Source organism: Artibeus jamaicensis, unplaced genomic scaffold (genome assembly GCF_021234435.1).
Source record: "Artibeus jamaicensis isolate MK-2021 breed Jamaican fruit bat unplaced genomic scaffold, CSHL_Jam_final contig_2259, whole genome shotgun sequence".
Taxonomy (NCBI): Eukaryota; Metazoa; Chordata; class Mammalia; order Chiroptera; family Phyllostomidae; genus Artibeus; species Artibeus jamaicensis.
In genome coordinates, this window is record NW_026521468.1 from 6147008 (window position 1) to 6172560 (window position 25553).

The 25553-nt window shown below is 59.1% G+C and overlaps 1 protein-coding gene across 5 annotated transcripts; it reads right to left on the bottom strand.

The window, feature by feature from the left end:
• Positions 1-102: 102 nt before the first annotated feature.
• On the bottom strand, positions 103-25083 carry MXRA7 (matrix remodeling associated 7). 5 transcript variants are annotated; one of them, XM_053661313.1, is made up of 5 exons: positions 24783-25083; positions 12079-12130; positions 8393-8489; positions 7269-7349; positions 3144-4353 (listed from the first exon to the last, which is right to left on the bottom strand). In XM_053661313.1, the coding sequence occupies exons 1-4, from the start codon at positions 25047-25049 to the stop codon at positions 7316-7318; spliced, it is 450 nt and encodes a 149-aa protein (XP_053517288.1). In that variant the 5' UTR covers positions 25050-25083; the 3' UTR covers positions 3144-4353; positions 7269-7315. The 5 variants fall into 5 exon arrangements, with proteins under 5 accessions (XP_037013837.2, XP_053517287.1, XP_037013839.2 ...); XM_037157942.2 differs by lacking the exons at positions 3144-4353; positions 7269-7349 and adding an exon at positions 103-1749 and having other exon boundaries at positions 12079-12124; XM_053661312.1 differs by lacking the exons at positions 3144-4353; positions 7269-7349 and adding an exon at positions 103-1749.
• Between the last annotated feature and the right edge of the window lie 470 nt (positions 25084-25553).

Below are 25553 nucleotides of genomic sequence, written 5' to 3' on the forward strand. Positions count from 1 at the left end.
TAGCAAGGAGAGTCTGGTGAACAGGGGAGGGGGGGAGGGGGGGAGGGGAGGGAGGGAAGCACGGTGCCAGGCCAGCGCCAGCTGTGCGGTGTGCGGCCTGGGGGCCCGGCCACCGCATGCCTCCAGGGGACACGGGGGTCCCCGAGACCCCAGAAAGGGAACAGACAATTCTCTAATCATACAAGTTTTAAAAAGCATGCCAAAAAAGACAAAAATAAAATTTGAAAGGAGTAAAAAGCCCTGACATTTGGCTGTAACAACAGACACAGCAGCCCCTCCTGCCGCGCAGACCAGTGCAGATGTCAGCAAAGCAGCAGCAGGAGTTACAGCAGGGGGTGGGGTGAGGGGCGAGGGAGGCCGCAGCCAGCTTGGGGGCGAGAGGAAGGCGACTGTCCCCATCGCTGTGACTTGAGGTGTGTCAGATGACATGGCTTCATTTAATTCTATGTGTTGATTTAGGTCTTCTGGGTTTTTTAAAAATATTTTTTATTTATTTATTTTTCTAAAGAGGGGAAGGGAGGGAGAGAGGGAGAGGAACATCGATGTGCGAGAGAATTGTCGGTGGGCTGCCCCTCTCACGCACCCCCACTGGGGCCCTGGCCTACAACCCAGGCATGTGCCCTGACGGGAAATTGAACTGGTGGCCTTTTGCAGAATGATGTCAACCCACTGAGCCACACCAGTCAGGGCTGGTTTAGTTTTATTCCAGCAAATAAAAAAATATTTTTAAGAACTTCATGGGTTCTCCCTAACTCAGTTGGCTATGAAATTTCCTGCCAGTGGGGTGACCGGAAACCAGGCCCGAGCAGCTCAGAGCAGCCCCTGACATTGCCATCACCTCGTGCTCACCGACTCACAGAAACACGCTGCTCCCGTACCGTGTCCCAGACACCGTCCCTGAGGTCGTTGGGCATTCTCAGGACTGCCCCCTGGCATGGTCCTCCTCCCCGCATACGTGCCCGCCTTCCCCAAAGGACTCGACCTCCAGAAAGGCAGGCACCGGTCCCGTCATCTAGTTCCTCCATCTGCCAGTGTCGAGCGCTCAAGTAAGCTTTCATTACAAGCAGAGGAGTCCCGTGCTTAAACAAGGGAAACTCACAGGGCCTAACTCAGATAGTGGTTGTGTTCCAGGATGGAGGGTGAGATTGAATTAGCCTTTCGGCTCAGAGTGCTCCCCTGCTGCTGCTCCCACACAGTTACAGAGCCTTCCAGAGGCAGAACGAGAGTGTATTGTTAGCAGACGGGACGCGCAGGCCCTGCTGGCACCTTCCCTGCTGCACCGTGTGTCCTTTCCGCAGCCGTGCTGGGGCGGAGGCTACAAGCCATCCCTCCCAGGCGGCCACCTGCCCTGGGGGGTCCGGAGACAGCCTCGGAGGGCGGCCTGTGTAACAGCTGGAACCGCCCCCGCAGGCAGAAGCCAGAAGAGTCGGGGACTTTCTCCTCTGAAGACCAAAGTCCTAACGCCTGTAACGTCATGTAGAAACTGCAAGAACCAAGCAAACCTGTCTGCCGTACACCTCTACGTCTGGATATAAGATCACAGGAAGCCTACAGAAGTCCGAAAGTAACAGGCTGGGGTCATGGGTCAGGGCAGGGTCACAGCGCAGGTCGCAGACGTCCCGCTGGGCAGCGGCCTACATGTCGTAGAGCCTGAGCTGCTCTTGCACGTCCCCGTCCGACATCTCGCCGAACGTCTCCTTGTTGTCCTTCATGAGCTTGAAGATGGCCGCCAGCTGCTCTTTCTGCACTCTGTCAAGAAGAAAGGACACAGAGGAAAAAGCTGCTCCTGACCCAAGGCAGAGACAGACAGACAGACAGACAGACACACACACAGCGATCCCCCAGGGCAGAGTCACCGCCTTAGCTTTCCAGAACAGGGAGAGAACCGGACTCAGACAAAACCCCCTCGGAACACAGGAACTGGTTCTAAACACTGGGTTCTAAGTGCTGGGTTCACCCTGGACATTTGGGGACCCCCAGTAATTGCTCAGGTTCTCAGTGTTGTTTCCCATGACCCCCTTTTACTGGTGACCGCATGTCTCACAGAGGTGAGGGGAAGAAGGTGGACCCCGCTGAGTGCCTAGGGATTCTGTGCAGAAACATGTTAGAAACAGTCTTAGTTTAGAGAAATGAGCCAGAAGAGAGGAGGACAAAACATTGTGGGCTCGTAAATAGGGTGCTTACAGATGTGCTTGGCCAGGGGCGAGGGGTGGGGGTGGGGTTCCGCTGCCAGAGGAAGGGGCACCTTTTCCTAATTTGCACAGACACCATGCGGCCAGCGGGGCCCCGCCTCTTCCAGGCGCCGGGCACGGCCAGAGACAAACTTTATCTTGAGGCTGGACCGTGCCACCTGGCCAGCGCAGGGCAACACCGCCAGTGCAAACACGAGGGGGTGGGGTGAGACTGCCGTGGCCCCGGGGGCTGGGCTGGTGCAGGCTTGTTCTGCCCAGTTTGCCAGGCTGCCATGTGGCCAGGCACTGCACCCTGCCCCTGGCTCACTGTTCTGGCTTCAGGCTTCTGCACCGGCCACTGTCGGGAGATGTCAGCCCAGTGGCAGGGCGGGACCCCCATGCCTTTCCCTGCAGCTGGGCCAGCTGTGGTCACGGCACGTCTAGCAGAGCAGGCTTCGGCACATCCTCCAGCCACGTGGCCCTGACGCTGCCTGGGCAGGGGGTGTCCCAGTGTCTTGTCTGGCACTGTCCTAACACAGTCCTTCCGCAAGAACCCCAGTTCTCCCACCCAGCACTTGGTTTTCTGACTAGCGTGGCATCTACAAGCTGTACTGAAGTCCCAAATGCCAGCTCTCGATGTCACCCTGGGAAAGTTGTTTCTTCCTGGAGGAGGAAGAGCCTATGATGAGCCCTCCAGACTCTACTGTCTGAACAAAGGGCAGTGTTGGGAGTGGAAAGGGTGTTAGCCCCTTGGATGGACTCACAGCCCAGATGCACGCATGGGCAGCCCCCACGAGGCAGGTTTTCTCCTGTGTTTCTGGGCTGGGACACCTGCATATTTTTAACAGGGTGGACACGGGACTCCGACTCTGCTGGAGAGTACCCGGCATCAAAATGAGAGGAAGCTCACATTTTAAGGGGTTCACAGATTTTTTTAAAAGACAAAGCAAAACTAAAAAAAGCACACAGTAATTAGGATCATCTACTCAGAGTTTATTGGACTGAACAAAGGCTGAAGACACAGACCCAAGCCATCAGCATACAGGACGCTTGGCGCCTACGTTCAAGAAGTTTCCAGGCAAGTTAGACTGGAGCGAGCCCAGCCTGGCCCAGGACACTGCTGTTGCTGTGTGGGACGTGTGTGCCATGAGCACCTCTGCACGTGGCTCTGCGTGGCCACTGCCTCGTCACCCGTTCTGCCCAAGGCCCCTGAGCCTGAGGTATTAGTCCCAGAGGAGAAGGCCACATGCCCTATAGGTTGGCATTGGACATCTCCCAGCCTTCCATTAAATGGAAAAAATTTTCCTATAAACCTATTGCTTTAAAAAATGTTTTTTTAACAAATATATCTAAAAGCTGTGGACTAGTTTGGCATAGTATAAATATTGTCAAATATAAAATTCCAGGAAATGAATCTGGGGCTGATCTAATTATCTGGTAAAGTTCTAACATCTCTGAAAGTTTCTAGGAAAACATGTCCATGAGTCATTATTTTAAGCGAAGACTGTTATTACTGCTTCGGGCAACTTGGCTGAACGGGTCAGGACATCAGTGAAAAGGCCTGTGAGCAAACAGAGGGCTGCTTTACGCCTCCTCTAAAGGGAAAAAAGGGCACCTATGTATTGGTAGCCGGCTCTGGTTCTTTGCTGCTCAGTGATCAATAGCTAAGCCAGTTATGGCTGAGCCAGAGAGAGAGCGAGAGGGACGTGGCCCAGGCAGAGGAGGGCAGCGGGCTACCCATGACCTGCTGGGTCCGCTCTGTCCCCCACATCTCACAGCCTTTCAGGGCTGGGCTTCAGCGACGGAAAAAGCAGAAGGGCTGGGACAAGACTATCCCGATCTAAAAATGATGAAGTAATGCACCCCGAGGTGCTCGCAGGTGCGGCGGGCATGCGGGGGCAGGGAGCGAGACCAAACTCATAGAACCCTTCAGCGTAACAAAGTAAGCCACCCAGAGACGAGGAGCCTCCCGACAGCAGGAGAGCAGGGGCGTCCCCTGGGCCCTGTCAGCCGAGGGGACGTCCTGTCCGGGGGTCTGCGTCCCGGCACTGCGTGGGCACGGGGTGCCTGGGAGCCCGCAAGGCTGCTCTCTGGGGGTCTCGTCTTATCTCTCAAGCCTGTAAGATGCCAAGTGGAAAAGCCTCTAGGAGGGTGCTAAGGGCAACTTCGTGACTCTTCGGTTCTGTAGAGAGAAACAGGGAGAAAAGGTCATTGATCCGACTCGTGGCGCCTCCTGAGAGCCGTGGAGGGGGGGCGATGGATGAGGGAGGAGGGGGTGGGAATTGCAGAGGCCGGCTGGACACTGGCCTCCCAGACCCTCGAGGGGCACTTCACCTCTCGTCACCTTCAGCAAGACTGTCTGTTCCACTAAGCGGTGGGCCCCCCAGGGACCCTGCGTGGAAGCTCAGCAGCCTGCGACCCCCACCCCAAGTCTGCGTGGCATTTGGGTAACAGGCAGAGCCTGCATTTAGGTAGTTAGGTCACACGCCGGGCACTTCGGCCTTGTGTCTGTGCTGGGACGGTTTTTCCACCTGAGATCATTCCCTATTCCTGCTGGCTGTGTTTTGCCCCCTGCAGGGACACTGGCAGCTTAGGACTCTGCTCTTCCAGTGGAGGGCAACAGTGACCCCACTTTTTCTAAAAGAAACCCAGAAACCAGAGAGAACGCAGGGATTCAATTTTGTCCCTCTGGCGCCCTCTTCTGGAAGTCAGAGTTAGCATGTGTTTTTAGAAATGGCCACCGGCGGATCATTCGGGGCCACATCAGGCAGCAGATGTTAGGAGACTATCCCACAGCCAAGGTTTCTCTGCCTCCTTTCACCCTTGCCCATTATGCCACATAAAACACTGTCCACTGGAATTGTGTCCGTCAGTCCTGCGGACCTTCAGACTGGAGTAGGTGCTGGGGCCCCAGGTCCTCATCTATCTGAGCCAGACTGGGGTACAGCCAAGGTTGCGTCTTTGCTCTGAACCAGAGTGGAGGAGAGCAGGTGTCGTACAGTGAGAGGAGTGGGTGGTGGCCCTTCATCTCTTTCCTGCCAAATGAGGAGCCAGCCAAGCCTACCGGCTTCACTAGCTCTGGAGTGCGGGGGACATCTTGCTGGGGGCCAGGGCACAGTCACCAGCCTGCAAGCCCACTGTCCTAGCCATACTCAGGCTGGGTGGGCCACCTCCCAGAGGAGCTGCGGTAGGAACTCAGGGAGTCCCCGAGCCAGGCAGGGGCAATGCCAAGGATGCCTGTGAGCCCCACGCCCCAGAGAGCCAGGAGGAGGCGGGCGGACGGTAACGCAGCAGGTCTTCCTTAAGCAGCAGCCACCTCTGGATTTACAGACCCGCCACTTCGCCCCTTGGGCGGAGGAATTGGATCTGTGGGCAGTCCCACGGGTGGGGATGCTGAATTAAACACACAGAGGAACAAATTTGGGGTCTCCTGCTCTCAGTCCTGCTTCTTGGGGCCGTTCCCTGAAAACTTGTCAACTGAGGCTTCTGGGGAATGCTGGGTCACGTGACCTCAAACAAGTCAGGCTCCAGACACTGTTGGCGGAGTTAATGAGTTAAAGTTGGGGGCTGGCTGTGTTTATCTGGCTACTAGCTTGCAACTTGACCAGGACCCTGAATGCCAGGAAAGGCATTAGAAAGAGGCAGAGCCTGGCTGTAAGAATCTGTCCGGTGAAGAACGGCGCATACTCTTCACTGGCTTGTGGTTTTAGTGCTTTGACAGTAATACGCAGGTAGTTTTCCACGCTGACGCTTTCAGGGCAGTTTTCTGGGCTGAGCCGGGAGCGCCGTCTCATGCCTGTCAGCAGCCCCAGGCCCCACCAGAGCTACTGTGCCGTCGATGGAAGGTCAAAGCCAGACTCGCCAGCCTCTGCAACCCAAGCATCGCCATGCCAGGAACAGGAGCGGTCGCGAGAGCGGGGGCGAAAGGGGGCCCCTCGGGGCTGCGCGAGCTGACCACATGCAGGGGCGGGAGGAGCAAGCAGGCGTCACAGGCAGACGTGCCGGGCACCACGGGGAGCGTGCTTGGCCGGGCGGTGAGGAAAGTGAATGTGAACTCCAGCCCCACCCTGCAAGGAACTGTGTTCGAGGGCCGTAGAGTCCACCTATCCCTCCTCAGCTCAGGATGTACCAGGGATCACCGCAGCCCGTGAGTGAGGGGGTGAGGTCCACCCCGGCAGCAGTGTGTGGGCACAGTCCCTGCCCACAGAGAGCGGAGTGGGACCATTGACCTAGAGACTCTCAGAGACCCAGTGGCACAGACCCACTTGGGCAGCACAGGGTCTGCTGTCTGAAAATTACAGAGAAAGGACTTGCCTTCCGAATGCCTGAGGTCCCAGCTCTGAACCCAGTGACAGCGTAGCCTGATAGCCTGACCCCCCCCAACCCCGCCTAAGGCCTGGCGTCCAGTCCCCTGCATGGTCTTTCCTGTTCTGACGGTCCCACCAGTGCACACGGACTCAGGGCTGCAGCCTCTATCCCCAGGGACCTTCCAGAGACCACAGGTGTGCCGTCCCCTCTCTATCCTTTACCCAGGGGCTGCACACTTTCCCTGTAAAGAGCTGATTCTCTGGGGCTTTGTGGGCCACGAGGTCTCTGCTACAGCTCGTCAGCTCAAGCCACCACAGTGCAAAAGCCTCCGCAGACCGTAGGGAAGGGAACCTGGCTGTGTTCCGCTGTTCCCAGACCCACAAGAACAGGGCTGAGGTCCACCAGCCCTCACTCCGGCCATAAAAACCTGCCTGTCCGGCACCTTGGGAGCACAGGGTTCTACAAGCCATGGCACCTTCTTAGGGGAGAACTAAAGCTGTGGCGTGACTCCCTGCATGTGTGCAGCCCCATGTGGTCCCCACAAGAGGGCGCTAGTCCCCCACCAGCTGGCCCATTAGGTCCATTTGCTTCCCAGAACCTGGTGGCACCAGAAGGGGCCCGTTCACCGGGAGGTCCCTGTGCCCCAGGAGAATGCGGGACTTGGTGCACAGCACGTTCACTGGCTGCGAGGGCGGTGAAGGAGGGGAGTTCTGACCACGGCGGCCGTGTTGGGGACACGCTCACAGACAGGATGAGGGGAGCACTGGTCTGGGAAGTCAGTCTCCTTACCAAAAGGATTTGCAAGAATGTTTGTGGCTCAGGACCTAAGGAACTTGCTACAGGGAAGTGAGGTCAGAGGTCAGCTCAATCCTGAAATATAAAGGCAGCACACCAGGTCACACCGAGGCAGCGTCATCACAGGGAGGAGTGGGCACTCCCCCGCCACCTTCCCCGGTGCACGGCCTTCCTCGCTGGGACGGCACTGCCACCCCTCCGCCCCAGTTGAAAAGCCTGTGAGCCAGGTTTGGGAGACCGGGTGACCACTCCAGATGGGGACATAGGGGTTCTCGTGGACAGAGTAGCTCCTGACCTTAGGTGGACACTGGCTGGCTGGGGAGGGTAATGAGAGGGGGCTGAGCCTGGATAACACACTCTACATTCCTCTCTGGGTGCCGGTCGCCCAGGCCTCTGAGGGTGGCCAGATAGAAAATGCACAGCAGCCATTTAGACTGCTGCTGGAACCAAAGGACTCTGGGCTCTAGGCCACCCATGCACGTGGGGACAGCTGGGCTCAGGGTCAGACCTAGTCTCTCCCGTGGCCTGCCAGAGCTGTCCAGCTGCCTCCAGAGCTCCTCAGCCCCTGGCAGGATGGGATGGATGGGAAATGCGGAGGGTGCCCATGGTGTGCAGTGGGTGCTGTCCGGGGTGGGGGACAGTGTGATTCTAAGAACGAGAAGCCACGCAGCTGCAGCTGCCTCAGAGCTCCGCCCAGCGGAACAGATAGGACGTGACCTCGGGCTCTGGGCAGGCGGTGCGGGGCGGCTGCCACACGAGTGAGCATGAAGAATCACATTCTGCCCTGAATGATATATTGGTTTTGTCAGGGACTCAGCGTCTGAGCAAGCAGCCGGATCTGCTCCAGGCCCTTCCCTGGCCTCCTGCCTCTTTTCTCTTTCTGTGGGGGGCAGGGTGGGAGTGCAAGTCCTGGGCTTGGCACCGTCTCCCCAAGTGCCCGAGGGGACTGTCTCGGGGGAAATCAAGCCCGGATGAATCGTGCGGGGACAGGAACGAAGCCCTGGGGTGAACGCGGAAATGGTCAGAGCCTGTGCAGCTTGCAGGGGCGGGGCTCCCTGCCTGCTCCCAAACTGGGGCGCAGGGTGGGCTGAGTGGTCCCGAGGAGTCGAGGGGCCTACCTCTGTTCCTCCTCCAGTTCCTCTTTGGTCATCATCTTCTTGTACTGGTTTCCCCGCAGCTTCCCGGGGCTGTACTTGAAGGAGAAGGCCTCTCCTCCTGTGGAGAGGGGCCGGGTGAGAGCTGGCAGAGGTTTGGTGCCGGGCCCCTCCCGCAGGCTGAGTCCCGTTCCCCTTTGTTGGTTTTGAAGAACCCTCTCGGCCAGAGAGCCCCCCTTGGAAGAGGGGCAGAGGGCCCCATCGGCCAGCGCCAGCCCAGGTGTAGCCTTGGCCTAGGACAGGACTCGCGCCCTCACCTGCACCCCTCGGGCCCTCCTCCCCGACGTCCTGCTGAGACAGCCAGAGAGAAATGAGCGCCCACTCCTAGAATAACATGGCTCCTGCCACCACAGGCTTCCTCCCAGGGCCAGGCTGAGCCATCCAGAGAGCTGGCTGGCTGCCCCTTTCTCGCCAAGTCGCCGTCTGCAAGGCCTGTCTCGCCTCATCAGAAGCCCCCCACCCCCTTCACTGCTGTGCTGATCACAGTCAGACGGAGGGGGCTCATTTCTGGGAAGCAGGCCGTGCTAACGCGTTGGGCTCCCTGCCTCTCCCGGGTCCCGGGTCCTGTACAGGGACCCCTGCCTCTCCTGCTGAGGTCCTCCAGTCTCACGGACTTGGGGCCCATGCCCAGCAGTCCAGGGGTGTCATGTCAGCCAGGCTCATTCTCTCCATGCCACAGCTGCCTTTGAAAGCACAGAAGGGCAGTTCTCGAGGTCTGAGAAGGGGGCAGCGGGCGTTCGGACAGGGGAAAGCAGGGAGGTGTGATGTGGAGTGAAGGCAGGTGCTGGGCACACAGGCCAGATGCAGGCGGCGCATGCGGCAAGGGCAGAAGAGAAGAGACCAGGAGTCCACGTGGAGAGAAGCCTTTTGGGGAGCAATTGCCTGAAGGGGTCCTTCAGCCCGTCAGGTGCAGGGTACATGGCCTCTGGCCAGCCCTGGGGCAGAAGCTGAATGGCTTGTCTCCCCTCATTTCTATTAAGGCAAAAAGAACTGAGTAAGGGAGACGCAGAGACCAGCAGATCACCCTCCCAAGCTGGTGCGTTCTTTTTCAGTCCCATTCTAGAGGGTTCACTCCTCTCTCACTCCAGTGTCCGGAATCTCAAACACCTCCACGTCCTGCCTGCTGGGCCACCCGGGCCTTCAGCTGCTGCCTCTCCCACGTGATCAGAGAGGCTGATGGGGGCCCAAGGGGAGGAAGGGGCCTCGGCCTCTCAGATTCTGGTTTTTCTCTGGGCCAAACCGAGGAGGTTCTGGACGCTCACTGACAGCCCAGCCACTGTGCAGTGGGGGCTGGCCTGCCTCCTACCAACGCCTTGCCTACGAGAAGGCGGTACCGCACACACACGGTCCAGTGGCCCCTCACCCCACCCCCCACTGCCCAGGGGCGAGGTTTCTTGTTCCGGAGCAGTTACTATTTCTGTGCCAGGGTTAACTTGCCCGCGTCCGTCCACAGATGTTTCGTGAGCACTGTTCGAGGAGCTGGGGCTATGGCAGTGAGCAACACAGTGAGCAGAGAGTCGTGATGGAAACGCTGAGTTTGCAGCTGGTCGTGTGTGCTTGTGGAAAGGGCAGCAGGGCGGGGGTGGGGTTAGGGAGGGCTTTATAGAGCCAGCAAAGCAAGGAGGCTGGGTGGCACAGAGCCAGGGACAGGAGGACTCGGCCGTCCTCCAGGTGAGATGGGACTCCCCGCAGAGACCGGTGGTGACACCTCCCTCCTCACTGGAGACCCCCCACTCCCTCTGGCCAGCTCCTCCCTCCAGGCTGAGCTCTGGAGGGGGCCTGAGAGCACCATTCCTCCTGGTCACTCAGAATCACGAGCTTCTAGCAGCACAGGGTGTGGAGAGACAGGGTCTGGGGTCTGGGAACCCTGCTGAGTGACTCAGGGGCACGGTTTGAGGGGCCTGGGCTCGGCAGTAACACTGAGCTGCAGACTCTTTAGAAAGAGTGGCCGCGGTGCTCGCCCCTGACCAGCAAGAGGCAACAAAGAAAGCCAGTTCACCTCCATGTCGAGGTCAGTGTGTTGCTGTTTTGAAGAAATAAAACGTTAAAATGCTGCTAGCTGGGTTTCAATTTACAGGGCATGTCTGATTAGTTTTACAATTTCCAAGCCAGGGAGACGTGAAAGGGCTTTCACGTGATCACATGCGTGTACCAAGCGACACAGCCATTTCCAGTTTTGCCAGAGCAGGGGGGCTGTGTACAGCCCCTGGGGAGGGCAAAGGCTTCCTCCTGTCTCTTACGTGAATCCACTGCTGGGGGCCCACAAACCAATCAATTATCCCCGGGGGCTGCGCTGCTCATGGCAGAGGGCCTGGCCATCCGCTCATGCTTTCTCCTGCCAGCTGGGGCCTCAGACCTCTCCTCCCTCTCCTAGGCAGGCCTGCAGGGGGTGGCTGTGGGGAGGGAGTCCAGGGCAGGAGGGAGGCCCAGGGACTGGGCACAGGCTGGGCTGGAGCTCTGCAGAGTGGTCTGCAGGGCACTGGCCCAGGGGCCTCCAGCAGCCTCAGCTTTTGCTGCCTGTGTCCCCAAGTCACTAACAGGACCCACTGACGTGGCAGAGACAGACCCTGGGGCACAGTTTCTGCAGACAGTCTGAGAGAACCGACAGTTTGGACAGAGAGCCACTAGAAGGGGCTGATGTCTACCCCACCTGCACCCCCCTGCAGCTGCCTGCCCTTCCCCCGCCTCTGAGGCTGTGTTGACAGAGCGGAGGGCCCAGCCCTGCTCCCCCACCCCCGCCCACACTGGCCTTGGTTGCTGCATTCCTGCAAACCTCTCTTTCCACGGCTCTTGCCAGCTGTCTGACTTAAAGTCACAGCAATAGCCTTGCTTTAAAAAATTACAAAGTATTTCAAACATACACAAAAGTACTGCAGTAAGTCCTCCACATACTTGCTGTATACATATAACAAATGTTGACATTTTGCTGGTTTTGCTGCAGGTTTTTTAAAAGAACTGAAACATAACGGATGTGGCAGAAGCCCCACCCATGCTGGGTTCCCCCTCTGTCCAGGACTGGCCCCTGGGTGGGTGGCCCAGGGAGAACAATGCCGTCCACTGGGTTGTTTTGAACTGGTCAGTTTCCTCCATGTTCCTGGTCTCACTTGCTTTCTCATCTCCCGGCCGCCTGGAATCCGATGGCCAGGGAGGCCTGGCTAGTTAGTGGCAGCTGCTCAGAAACCAGGCCTTTCCTCCCCCGGGGCCTTTCTTCTGTGGCAAGCAGGGCAGTGGCCCTGTGAATGGCTTCAGTCTCCGGAACAGAGACAGGAAATGCCTGAGGCTGGCTGGGCCCAGAGGAAGCAGTTGGGGTGCTCAGTTCATTCTCGAGATGGGCCTCCTGTACTTGGACCCAGGTCATATTTTATTGGTGGAGAGGCGTAGGCTGAAAGTGCCGAGGAGGGGGATGGGGAGGTGGGTGCAGAAGGCGGGGTCGGCGGGCTCGACCCGGACGTCCTCCGGGCCATGAGGGGCTGACGCCTCAGCCCTTCTCCCTTATTCTCTCCCCACCCACCCACTGCCTTCCCATTGCCACTTAGATCCTCAACAGGGGACCGGCCCCAAAGGCCCGCAGCGCAGCCCAGCCTTCCTGGCCAGACAGAGGGGGCTCGGGAGAGGCAGAGGGGTGTGGCCTGGGGGAAGGGCCCACTCACCTTCTTCCTCCTCAGGCTCTGCTGGGTCCTGCTCCTGCTCCTGCTCCTGCTCCTGCAAGACAAGGCGCATGAGTTCACTGCCTGGAGTGCGGGCCAGTTTACTGCCCAACACCTGACCCCTGGGCCCACTCACGAGAGAGATGTCCTGCAGCAGCATGGGGACCACTGCCCCACCTCACCAGGGTGGTGTGTGACCGCCCTGGTGAGGTGGGGCAGTGGTGGGCAGAATGGTGGGGAGGGAGGAGAGGACCGTGGGCACGTCCGGGAGGATGATGGGGGCCACAGTCAGCCGCAGTGGGAACTGTGATGTTAGTGCGGACACTGTGTGGCCAAGACGAGGGGAGACCCCAGGCCCAGGAACAGTGTGTTTGTCCTTGTGCCTCGGGCCCTTCTCCAGCTGGGTGCTGGTCAAAGTATTTGAATGTCTTTCTGATTAGTGGACTGGGGACTCCCACACCCTCACCACCACGAGGCGAGCGGGCCGCTTCTCTGAGGTGACGTGGGCCGGGCTCCACAGAGAAGCTGCATTTGTGGTCGCAGGTTCCGTCCACCTCTGCTTCCTCCAACGTCATTCCTGTCCCTAAGCACTTTCCCAAAATCGGAGCTCTACCTCCTTCAGCCCGCTTCTCTCCCACGCACAGACACAGTGAGCAGATGGCTGGAAGGGACATCCCAGAATGGCCTTGGTGGCAGGAAGGAGTGACTTCAACTTGCAGGAATGTCGGGGGGTGAGAAGTGCCCGTTGGAGGGTGGGAGTGTGTGTCGAGGGGACCGACCAAACCGTGACCGAGAAGCCCGTGGGGAAATACCTGCAGGTTTAAGACAGGAGACAAGTGCGAGTGGGCTGTCCCTCCACAGAGAGGGCTGCACAGTAGACGGACCCAGAGCCAGGCTTTCAGGGCTTTGGTTCTAGGGGTCCGGCCAAAGTTGGCAGCCTCAGCAAGAGCACTGGGCACCAGACGGAGCAGAGCAAGCGGAGCCGGGGGGCAGCGCTTGCACAGGCCCGACAGTTAGGGCCTCGCTCTGCCCCGGCCCCCACGAAACGCAGGCCGGGGAGGTGGCAGCAGACCACACAGGCCCCTCTCCCCTCCCCCCAGGCACCGTCTCAGCGCGGGCGATGCTGCCCCACGAGCCGGTCAGCACCTGGGGCTCCCGTGTCCAGGGACCTCTCAGACTGGCACGGTTCCGGGGCTGTCACAGTGGAGACACGCCTTTGCCTCAGCAAAGCCACTTCCAGGCGTGCTCCGGACTAGAAAACCATCTACCTGGGCCTTCATTCAGTGACTTTGACTGTGTGTAGCAGACGAGAAAACCGGAAACAGCTCCATGTTTTCCCGAAGGGTTCAGTGTATTACAGTTAAGTGTGTTTGGGCAGTATGTTCACCAAAATACCGACGGGTTAAATATATTACCAGGCACGCAGACCATGCAATACTGAGCATCGAACAGGAGGCGCCCCGACTTACTGATGTGAAAAGCAAGCCTCGGGGTAACCCCCAGAGGAAACAGCAGCCGGGAGAGGGGCGTGCACGCTCCGGCGCAGCTGTGAAAGCGGAGTGCGCACAGGTGCTCGTGAGTGCAGAGCAGACGTCTGCAGGGCAGAAGACATTGGCTGTGAGGGGCGCGCAGCCTGACTTTTCATCTCATACGTTTCAGTGCAGTTTGGATTTTGTACGTGTGCCTGAATTACTCTTTATATATTTTTATTTTATTTTTTTCATACATACTACTTTTTAAAAACTTTTTTTAAAAAAGATTTTATTTATTCCACTTCAGAGGGGGAAGGGAAGGAAAGGAGAGAGGGAGGGAAACAGTTGATGTTTTGATATTTCAGTGTATGGTTGCCTCTCCTGCATTCCCTAGCTGGGAACTGGCCTGCAACCCAGGCATGTGCCCTGACTGGGAATTGAACTGCGGTCCCTTGGTTCGCAGGCTCTCGCTCAGTCCACTGAGCCACACCAGCCAGGGCTCTTTACATATTTTTAAAAATGCCATATGTGGTCTCTGAACAGTTGAGATTGGGCTAGTATACATTTTTCTTTATTTTAAGTAAAGAAAGAAACAAACAGCCATTAACCTACCCAGGGCCGGGCCCCGGGAAATAGCTTAATACCGAGGCTAGAGGCGGGGTCAGTTCTCTGATCACGTTCAAGGGACATGAAGATTAAGAGAGAAAATTACAGCAAAACCCAGCACAGTCTCTGTCCTGAAGGAACTCGCTGTCCCGCAGGGAAGACACACACAGACAGTCCAAGAGCCATGGCGGCCCCTGTGGTCCCCAAGGGATATGGCCTCAGCCGGCCCGACGACACCCTCCTGGGGGCGGCTGGCCCACCTTCGGGTTTCTCACTTGGCCCCTGGAGTGCGGCGCCTTCCAAACTGGTCGAGACCAGTGCGGTGGGTCACAGGAGCAATCTGGCGATTGCCACCGTTGTTTTAAAAATGCAGCCAATCTTGGTGAGGTTTTAAACTTTAATAACTTCGGAAGCATAAATGCTGCAAACACACCAAAAAATGACATTTGAAAGGTTATTTGCATTTTAAGTATACTGACGTTTCTCGTCAGATTCACGGAAGACCACCACCTGGCGCTGCCCATTGCTTTGCTGGTTTTCGGACTCCGAAAACACAGTCACGGGCTGGCGCTGGTCAGTGGCTGAAGGGACCGCCTTGGTCATTTCCGCCTCACGAGGCCTGAAGGCACATGTGACAGGGAGGGCATGGGGACCTCGGGGAGGGCGCCAGGTGCCCACAGCACCCCCGGGCAAGGCTTCCCCTCCCCCCTGCCCGGCCAGATTCTGGCACACAGAGAATTGAGATGAAAACCTGGCTTTCGAGCGTCAGGAAACTAAGTGTAAAGGCATTAAAATAAGTCAGTATCCAACGGGTGTGTTTGTAGGTTTGCAGCATTTACACTTCCTGAGTTATTGAAACTGCACTAAGACTTGGGGGGCACCCTGTGGCCCAGAATTAAGTTAAAGGTGAGTGGTGCGGTGTGCATGGTGGAGGCAGACAGTGTTTCACAAATCCTGCTGCGGTGTCACTCTGGACAGCAAACTACAATCAGTGTCTGTCATGAGACCTCGGGGTGTGCACGGCACACCACACAGAGGCCCTCCTTGCAGCAGGTGCCCTTTGAAGCCCGGGGTCCCAGCGGGAAGTGCCGGCTGTGGCGGTCAGCCCTCCGCCGCCCCACAGACCAGCATGTGGAGGTGACCCAGGGAACCGCCTTTCCCTCGGGGACGAGGGAGCCCGAGCGGAGAGGCCCCAGAGGGTGTCCCGCCCTCTGTCCCTGTGTGCGGGCCACTCAACTCCAAGTTCCTGTCGCTGACAGCCAGGGAGTCCCAGCCACTGTCACTGTGGCAAGCCCAGAACATCACAAGCTCTTGGGCTGGGTGGGGTGGGGGGTACTGTTGCCTGTGTCCAGTTCCAGCAGGGCAGCGGTTCTCAAGGTGGGCACCAGGAAGGCACCCCAGGGCCTCACATTTATCTGGGTTTCTTAGTGGGCTTTTAGACAACATCAGAATGATGGGAAAGATTCCATTAGGGGTTTTACCTTCTCTCCATCCTCAGTCCTTCGGCACATGCGGTTTTGCACGTGTGTTCTCAGGAACACGTGCTGCACGTAAGGGAAGCGGGGGGTCCTAGGAAAGGGGGCTCAGCGGGCCTCAGGGACACGGGGAGGGGGGCCTTTGCACGGCGGGGTGAGAACGCTAAGCTGGCTCTGAGATGAGATTGCCAGACACAGGACACCATGGCTTTTCCTGTGACTCTCGGAGTCTCGTGTGACTGCAGGGTCGGGAGTGGTCAGGACCACAGGGCCATCTGTGACAGGACGAGGCGCTGAGGGGCCACTGGAAACTTTTAGACGGGAGAAATAGGGTGGGAGCTGCATTGTGAGAATGCCCCGGCCAAGGGCAACGCTGGAGGAGGCAGGAAGCACTCCGAAGGGCCAGAGCTTGGGGGAGAGATACGAGAGCCTGAACCGAGGCTCGAGTCTGTGTCTGTGCAGTGAGCCGGAGGAGGACTGGCTGCAGCTGCCCAAAGGCAGTCCCTCAAGACCATGACGCCCGAGTCCCACTGTGGGGCTTGCTGTCCCCTGGCCTTCAGGGCAGCTGCGCTGGGCCAGGACCGGGCCTAGAGGCAGCCTCAACCCGGCCACTGCTGGGAGGGCTGACTGCAGACTTCACAAAGAGGCCATCACTGCTCACCAGTCGTGGATGCCCTTGGCCATGAGTGGTGCGCGATACTGGGTGTTACGGCCTGAATCCTGTCCCTCCCCAGATCCATGTTTAGGGCCTACCTCCCAGTGCCTCCCACTGTGACTGTATTTTTTGGAAGAGTTTTTACGAGTTTATTTGAGCCCAAACCGATGACAATGGCCTGGCAACAAGATCAGGAATGCTCCCAGGCTGGGACTGCATTTGGAGAGGGGTCTTTAAGGAAGCAGTTAAGTTAAAACGAGGCCGTCAGAGTGGGCACAGGCCCAGTCCGACTGGCGTCCTTATAAGAAGAGGAGATTGGGAAACACGGAGAGACACCAGGGACGAGCCCGCACAGAGGGAGGACCATGTGTGGACGTGGGGAGAAGACGGCCACCGGCAAGCCAAGGAAGGAGAGGCCTCGGGGAGCCACCTCTGCTGACACCTTGACCTCAGCGCCGATGTAATGAAAACTGTGAATTGGTGACACCCTCTGAGACAGACAGCTGGCGTCATCCTGGCTGGTCCCCAAAGGAGGCCTGGGCTGAGACCCAGTCCCGGTCACCCCACTGGGCAGTCTCAGCACCGTTAGGGGATGGTGACTGCTCTGGACTCCACGTGCAAAGCTTTTCCTCCAGTGGAGGGCGGGGTGTGGGGAGCACCATGGAACTGCCATCTGAGACCTCGCCAGTGCCGGGGGCTCAGAGACCAAGAAGGGAGGCGTGGCAGAGGGGACAGGCAGGTGGCTGCAGGGCTCAGAGGGACTCAGAGGGAGGCTTCCAGGAGCTACTGAGAGCCCCCCACATGCCGCGAAGGCAGCCCAGTGCCAATGATGGCTGCCCTGGCTGCTCCGTGCTGATCCACGGCAGTGACGCAGAGAGAGGGGCGGGGCGGGGAGGAGGGAGGTGGAGAGATGCAGCTGTCGGTCTGTCTGCCTGCTTGCGGAGGAGCTGGTTCTGCCCTGGGGTCCTGCAGACAGGATTGCGGGGACCCCGTGACCAGCCACCTGAGCTGCCACTCCCATGTTAACCTGGGTGATTTTAGAGGCGCACGTCTCCACCAGGCAGGCGGAGCGGGAGGCCTGACTGACTCCCGTGGGAATGGCTGCCCTCCCTCCCCCAGCTCAGGCCAGGACAGAGGTAACTGGGAGCTCTCGAAGGGTCTACACGCAGTACCCGCACTGCCCGGCAGGCTGGGAGGGGTCCAGTAGACCCCACCAATCTCTGAAGGGTCCCAGATGGGCCCAGAGAACAGCGAGGGGCAGGGGCTCCCAGCTCCCACGGCAGGCCCACCGGCCTGATGGTGCTCCCCCCTTCCAGAAGGATCCCATTCATCGCATCATTCATCTCTTGCATTTGGAGGGGAGCACTGGCTCGGTGCAGGGCTAGCAGAGAGAGTGCTGGCGCCAGCGCGGTGCTGGCAGAGGTCACGGCCGGTTCCCCGCACACAGACTGTCAGATCAGCTCAGCCACCACAGGCTCCAAATGACAGCCCCAGGCCGAGGACGCTCACTCGGGCCAGCTCTCTAAATCCATATTGGCAGCTGCAGAGCACTGGAGACAAAGGAACTGACATCCTCTCATCCCAGACTGGCGCTCTCTCACCTTGGCAGTTCTGTGGTCACAGCATCCGGGGCACTGTCACAGCCCCGGACGGTGGAACGAAGCCCAACATTTCCTCTCCGTTCCCACTGCTCCGCTCTCCCCTGCCTTTGGAAGGTCTCTGGGAGGTGCCCTCTTGTGCACGCTCCAGCCACCAGGCACCGTCACTCAGTGCCTCCCCCTGGCCCCAGGCCCCAGGCCCACTCTCCTCCAGTTCATTTCCTCAGAGGACGCCTTAAAGTGCCAACTTTCTGAGGCTTTTCCTGCTCGAAACCTCCTAGTGACAGCTGCCACATTCAGTTCAAATACTCCCAGCTTTCCAAGTCCTCCCACTTCCAACCTTGGTGAAGCCAGTCCGTCTCTATTTGTGACTGGGTGTGCCGTGGAGTGGGAAGGCAAGCTGGCACCTTGGTCAGTCCTAGGGACCAATGCCTCCCTCCGCACAGCATCTGTCCTCCCATTTACCACTGGGCCCCCACCTGCCTGCACCTGGGCGGGGCCTCTGAGGTCACGGAGTCTGGCTTGGGCCTTGGCTCATCCTGAGCTCAGTTTTTATCCCGACCTGGTGGGCAGAGCCCAGGGGCTCCCTGGGGTACTGTGCGGGGCACAGCAAGGAGGAGAGGAAGGGACAGGGGCCCAGCCCTCACCCGGAGCAGCTCCGTCTTTGCTTTGCACCCTGGCCTTCCATCTAAGATCAAAGAGGAGAGAAGGTATTCAGTGCTTTTAAGAATGTCGATGAAACCTTTGATGAATTGCCAGTTATCCTGTCTTTTTTTAATACTTCTAGCCTTGGGGAGCTCACTACCTGTCAGAGCAGTCTGCCTCCTTGGGGCATAACACGCAGCTCTAGAGCAGCACTGGCCCGAGGCCTGGGGCACGCAGAGAAACGGCAGCCGCGGGGCAGCCCCGCCTCAGACCGGAGCCGACCGCGCCTTCTTGCCTGTCTTCGGCGCTCGCGCACTAGCCAAGCCTCGGTGTGCCGCGCCCCTTGCAGGAGTTGGGATGGGGCTGTAAACAGGGCAGGCAAGGACCCAGTTCTCACGAGCGGACTTGCTGCTGTGCCGACAACGCACACTCAAAAGATGACTTCAGACTGGTTCCAGGGCCAACTCTGCGTGCCCACACAGGTGGTCAAAAACACGGAGACCCGCAGGGTGAAGGGAGGCGATCATGTGGAGACCGAGCAGGGAAGGGTCCACTGGGCAGAGCAAACAGCAAGTGCTGAGAGGGCCTGGAGGGAAGGCTCACACAGGCCTGGCGTGTCCGAGCACTGGGAAGGCCTGGGTGGCTGCGGCAGAGGGGCAGGGACAGCGAGGACAGGAGGCAGAGCCTTGGGGTCCCACCTGGGGAAGCATCTGGAATTTCCTCCACACCGTGGAAGCCACTGGAGGGCTTTAACAGGAGGATGTGAGATCGGGTTTCCGCTGGCAGCTGGGTGCAGCGTGGGTGAAGGCGGTGGGGAGGAGCGGAGAGCGAGGGTCCAGGCCAGAAGTTCTCAGACGGCCCAGGCCAGTCATGGAACGGGTAGCAGAGCCAGAAAGATGGAGACGAGGACCCGCATTCAGGAGGCGTCCCTCCCACAGAGGTGTCAGGACATGCTGAAGGAGAGGTGGCGGGCAGGAGAGGGGAAGGAGACAGCAGGGAGACACTGGGGCCGGCGCAGGATCTCGGAGGGAGGCAAGGGTGGGAGGGGACGGAACTGAGGCTCTTCTCAGACTCGCTGGTCTGCAGTGCTCCCTCCACAGCTGGGGCAGTGGGGGAGTGTCGGTGGGCTGCCACTGGCCCTGGGCTGAGCGTCCTCAGCTACCGGCCAGGAGGACGAGGGCCAGTGTGCTCTGGAGGGCGGCCAGGACCTTTTCCAGGGGTGAAGAAAAAGGGAAGAGCCGTGGAAGAGCCCCAACTACGGGGCGGGGCAGGGCGGGCAGAGGGCGGGAGAGGCTGAGACCTTGAGTTCACACACAGTGCCCAGGGCAGCGAGGAGCCCGCCCGCAGGGCCACGTGGTCACATGTGCAGACTACGAGGACTGTTCTAGTCTCCAGCCTCATGTCCCCCCTGAACGCAGTCTCTCAGGTGACCAAGCATGCCACATTCCATCCTGTGGATCAGTGGGTCCTGACATCATTCCCACAAAGAGGACTCAGAGAACATGGGAAGCTCCGTAAACAGCCTGGGGCAGTGGGCCGCCCTCTCCCTGACTTTATCAGTGGATGTTCTACCGGCAGAATGTGGGATAATCAAGTTCCCTGGATTCTCAGGCTGGGCTTCCTCTGGGCTGTCTGGTCTCATTAGGCTTCCTCAGCGCTCCCCCTCCCTGGCAGCAGGGCAGTGGGGCTGCCAGCCTCTCCCACTTCCTCTCCAGCCCAGACTGAGCCCCAGGCCACCCAGATGCCAGCAGGCGCTCTGTCCCGTGATAGTGCCCTTCAGGGGAGGCGCCTGGGGCAGATCAGCGCCCTCTGTCCTCAGCAGCGACAAACGAACATGGGCAGCCCCAGGCTGCTCCGGAAATGCTCCAGACACCGGGGCTGGGCAGCTCCCTGGAAGGAGGCCCACTCGTGGTCACGCCGGCCCTGCCCCTCCTCCACAGCACTGTGGGGGAGAAACAGAATCTGCGTAAAGGGACCGAGCGCCACATTTTATTTCTAACTCTCCAAAGCTGGGCAGCTTTTTTCCCCAAGATATGTTCTTTAAAAATTCTAAGTAGAAAATGCTGACTGCCAGCTAAGTTTTCTTTCTGAAAGAAAGAACAAGGCTTAGCCATTAGCAAAGCCCCCAGCCTTCTTCCCCCATGAAAACGGATTACATTCTGAGCTTGTACAACCTCACCACAGACACCCCCCCTCCCAGCACCTTCTATTCAGGACGCACACCATCAGAGGCACTGTGGTTGCACGGTGACTGTCCCATGTGCTGTTTGCTCACTTATTTCTACCCGTCTGCTAATTAATCCACTGTCCGAAGTAATGGACTATTTCCAGTTTTCCTCCTGGAGAATCACAAGGCCTGTTACGGGCTGTTTGCGTCGCCCAGGACTCACACGTGGAATTCCAAACCCCCGGAGTGGTGGTGTGTAGGTGTGTAGGTGTGTAGGGTGGGGCCTTGGGAGGAGTTAGGGTTCAGCGAGTCCCTGTGAGGGGTCAGGACCCTCAGAGAAGAGAGCAGAGCCCCGTCTCTGCTGCAGAAAGACACGGCACAGAGGCAGCTGTCTGGGAGCCAGGGGGAGAGCTCCCACCAGGAGCCAAATCTGCCTGCCCTTCAACTTTGAACTTCCAGCGCCCAGAGCTAAGAAATACATGCCTGTGGTTTCAGCCACCCAGTCTGTGATGTGTCGTTGGAGCAGTGTAAGCTGACTAAGATGAGACTCCATGGTGGTATGAATGGCGGCAGGTGCCGACTAGGCCTCCACTCTCCGGCTTCCGCTTTGTTAGGAGAACACAGAGTGGGCCGAGCTGCTGGCACCAAGGTCAGGGTGGATGGTGGGCAGGGGAGGCACCTGCTCCTTGCTCATTCTGGGAAGGCTAGGGGCTCTGCACCTGGGGGGTGGGGCGCTGCACACCTGTGGCAAGAGGGACCTCGCCGCAGGATGACTCGGCAAAGGCAAGGCAGGGCCGATGGGGCTGCGGACTGAGCGGACGAAGGGCCCTGGAGCATCCGGAAACCAAGCCCTTCCCTGGGAGACTCCCACTGGGTTCCTTCTGTCCAGCGTGGGGCTGTGAAAACTGCCAGGCCTACAGGGCAATTGGAAGGCAAGGATGATACACAATGAGCACTCACACCAGTCACCTGGAGTCACTGGTGTTAACACATCGGGTCTTTGAGCTCTCTCTCCACACACACCCACACGAGTGCGTGACTGGACTGGCGCCTGTCACCCCTACTGTCTCAGCGTGCATCTTCCTGAGAGCAAGGACGTTTTTGTGCTTAACCGCAACTCCAGAAATTGAGCACTGATACAATAAAATGACCTCACAGACCATTCATTTGAAAAATGTCCCATCAACTCTTAGATGTTCTCGGAGCTCCCCACCCCCACACTAATCCAGAAGCCAGTCAACGACCAGGCACTGCATTTGTCGGTCACGTCTCTCGGGAGTCTCCTTGAAGCTTTAAGAGTCTCCTGGCCCTTTTGTTTGGTGATGCAGGCCAGCTGCTTTTTAGGAAGTCCCTGCTAGGTGTTTGAGTAGAGCCAGGACCCGAGGGTCATGATGTCTGAGCTCTGGCACAGACACAGCGATTTAACTCCAGCACTACTTGGATGCCACTTGACCCTCCGCCCTGGCCGCTGTTTGGGGACCCTCAGACACAGCCGTACTAGAACCTGCACCTCCATTAGGTGAGGAGCCCGGCAACCCTAAGATCCAACCTGTGTGTCAGCACAAAGAATGCTGCCTCCTGGCCTCGCGGGGCCACAGCTCTCGGTGGGAGTGGGCACGCCTGCAGCACTCGCTTCCTCTGGTGCCCACCCACACCAGCCCCGGGAGCGGTGGACAGGAACAGGTTCAAACACTGACTCTGCTCTCGGCTCGGCCTCCTGGCCCGGGCCTGGCTCGTCGCCAGCATGTCTTCCATCTGTGCTCAGGGTCCCAGCCCGCAGGCGCCCCAGCACCAGGGGGACACTTTCCAGCGACCCACAGCCATGTCAGAAGGCTGCCTCTTTGGACTCCAGATCCTCCTCCATAATCAGCTTTACTGAGCTGTGGCAGCAGCTGCCCCAGGCTCTGGGCTGGCAGGGACGGAGCCAACTGGGATTAGAAGGGATGCAGGTAATGGAAAAGCAGGGGGAGGGGAGAGGCGAGTTAAGTGCTGGAGTTAAGTGCGGCTCTCAGAGAACAGTGACTTCTCACTCCCTGCTCCCTCCTCCCGCTGCTGCCCTGCTGGCCTCACCCCTGCTTCCCCTGACCTGAGCTGTTTCCCCCAGGGATGCTTCTCAGGGTGTTTGGGGATCAGAAGACCGCACTGGGACCTGCTCTTGAAATGCACAAGTGGATTTCCACACAATTTCTTGGCAGCTTCCTCCAGGGCCAGCCCACGGGAGGGCAGGGGGCAAGGAGACAGTGGCTGTGCCCCCCCCCATCTGAGTCCAGGCCCTTGTGCTCAGCAGTGACTTGGTGCCAGTTTAGTTCCGGGAGCTGGGGAGGGGCTGGGGACCTGATCCCAGAAGGGAAGGGCAAGCCCTCTGAGCAAGGAAATGGCCCTTGACCTTGGTAAGGTGCCCCCCAGCCCCCTCCCCAGGACCAGGACTCGCATCCTCCACAGAGGCAGGCTGCTACGGAAACAGTAGCTCGAACCCACTGCATTAGGAGTCGCACTGCAGAGAGCCTGGGGCCTTGTGGAATGTCCTCTCGGAAGTGCTGTGACCCGGAAGATCCAGACAGGGCTGGGCGCCACTAACGGACATTCTGAACTTCAGTCTAGAAGCTGCCACTGGACGACGAAGGCCGCCATGTGGACCGTAGGAGTAGGGCTGATGGACAGCAAGCTGCAGCCAGAGAGCAGCCTACCCTCCCCGTCCCCAAGGGGCCGGAGCACAGGCAGGGATCCTGAACATGGGTGCAGAACCCACCTGCCACCGTCACCAGTGGCATCAGCAAGAACAGCAGGGCCTCAGTTTCCCCTGGAGAGTGCCAGCCAGCTCCTGGCAAGCTGAAACCACTGTCTGCCCTGGGCTGAGCACAGCAACCCCTCTCTAGCTGGTTAGAACTGGCTCTACTGATGCAATTAGTCACCCACTTGTCAAGCAAAGCGCCTGCTCTGAGGGCGTCTGGTACACTTACTCTGCAAAGAGGGAAGCTTCTGCCTGGCCTGGCCGCCTCCTCCTCCTCCCGCCATGGGCTGTCCCCAGTGTAAGCCATTGTGTCCAGCAAAATTCAGCGCCAGCAACACACCAAAGCCACTTGCTCCTGGTTTCTACCACTCTGGCCATCCTCCCAAGAGCAGGAGCTCAGGAGAGAGAACCAGGCGCTCTCATCAAACCTGGGACCTTGCATGGTAGCCTGGGGGCCCATGGTGCCAAGATGCGGCACCAGGCCTGGGCTGCAGCCTGGTGAGCAGGTTCCCAATCTAAAGAGGGGCTTGGGCAAGTGTGTGAGGCTGGTGGGGTGGTGAATGTAGGCAAGTTCCCAGACACCTCTCTGGGTGCCCTGAAGTAAAACAGGCAGGTCCGAGCTGGCGGATGGACAGAGCTGACCGGTATGGATATGGGCGGAGTAGGCTTGGGCAGCCCCAGGAGGGCGGGGCTGCAGGAGCTTCTTCTGGCTTCTGCGCTCCACCCTGGCCAGGCGGATCTGCCTCCCGGGGCGGGCGGGGTGGGGGTTGGGGGAAACCTGCCAGGGCGCAGGTGCGGTTTGAAAAGCACAATAAGAATGGCTGTGACTGTCCGGTGCCTTGTCTCTCAGTCCCACCCCCACGCAACGTGACATCACTGACTCTGGAATCTGGCATTCAAATTGGCCCACAAAGAAAAGGCAGCTTTCCTTTCTTTTTCTAAGTATTATTACTCTATGCGCGCCTCGAAATAAGCCACTTGCACGTGAATTGGGAGCCCGTGGGCGGGAGGGTGGGGCGTGCGTCCTGCGAGTGAGGCCGCGGCAGAGCAGGACTGAGCCGGGATGCCGGGGAGCTGGGAGCCGGCTCCGGGCTCGGAGGCACCGCAAGGAGGAAAGCAAGCAAAACAACGGAAAACTCCGACAGGCTCATTCCTGGGCGACACTTTTCTGGGGCAGGACCGTGAGTTTGCTCGCCGACCCTCCCTTCCTACCGGACACAGGCTCTGTCCTCCCTGCGGTCGCCCTGCCCGAGGATGGGGGCCTGGTTCCCAGCTCTGTGAGGGGTGGCGGAGGTGGTGGGAGCCAGGAAAAGAACCAGGCCAGGGTGAGGAGGGTGCCTGGGGGGCCAGGTTTGTACCTGCTTCGCCTCGGCGGCCTGTTCCTCTGCCTCTTCGGGCCTCACGGGCTCCCCCTGCTCTTCAGGCGCAGCCCCCGGCTCCGGGGCCCCTGGGCTACGCAGCGCGGAGGTCCCGCTGTCCTCAGCCTGGGGAGCAGGCTCTGGGGACGCGCCCGCGGGGTCCGAGCTCGCCGCCTGTGCGCGCCGCACGAGCAGCCAGGCGAGCAGCAGCGCCAGCGCGGTGGCCAGCGCAGGTAGCGCGGCCAGCAGCTCCGCCGGCGCCTCCATCGCGCTGCGGCGGCTGGAGTGCGCGCCCAGGGGAACCCCGAGGGAGCTTCTGTGCCCTGCCCCGCCCTCTGGGGCGGAGCCCCACGTTGCCCGGCCCCTGCCCCAGATTTCTCCGCCCCCTGGGGTGACAGATCCTGAGGACAGGAGCCCCGACCTCTTGGGAAGCGCATCTGAGACCAGAGGAAGGCCAACCCTCCTTTACCCCTTGGGGGGGGGCGGGGGGGGAAGACCTGGCGCTTTGAAAGCCGGTCAGAGCTCATTACTCAGGTACCCTTATTGTCATCTTTGGGAATCATTTTAGCCTTGCGGAGGTCATCTTAGAGCGTTTTGGAAATGTAAGTGCTAGTTTGGGCCAAGTACAGCCAGGAAGGCTTCTGTAATCTGGCTCTGGACTTCCTGTAGAACAGTGAAGACCACGCACGCACCCCGCGTACTTTAGCCCCTTGACAGCCGCGTGGACGGCCGCTTTATTCTGCAGGGCTGCCCGCATACACTTGCAGAGTC

What these genes read in the sequence shown, in the direction of transcription:
- MXRA7 (XM_053661312.1), bottom strand. Translation starts at nt 25,049, where the DNA reads ATGGAGGCGCCGGCGGAGCTGCTGGCCGCGCTACCTGCGCTGGCCACC. An exon ending in AGGCCGCCGAGGCGAAGCAG is followed by an intron (nt 12,131 to 24,782) that starts GTACAAACCTGG and finishes CTTGTCTTGCAG; the next exon opens with GAGCAGGAGCAGGAGCAGGA. An exon ending in AGAGCCTGAGGAGGAAGAAG is followed by an intron (nt 8,490 to 12,078) that starts GTGAGTGGGCCC and finishes CCCTCTCCACAG; the next exon opens with GAGGAGAGGCCTTCTCCTTC.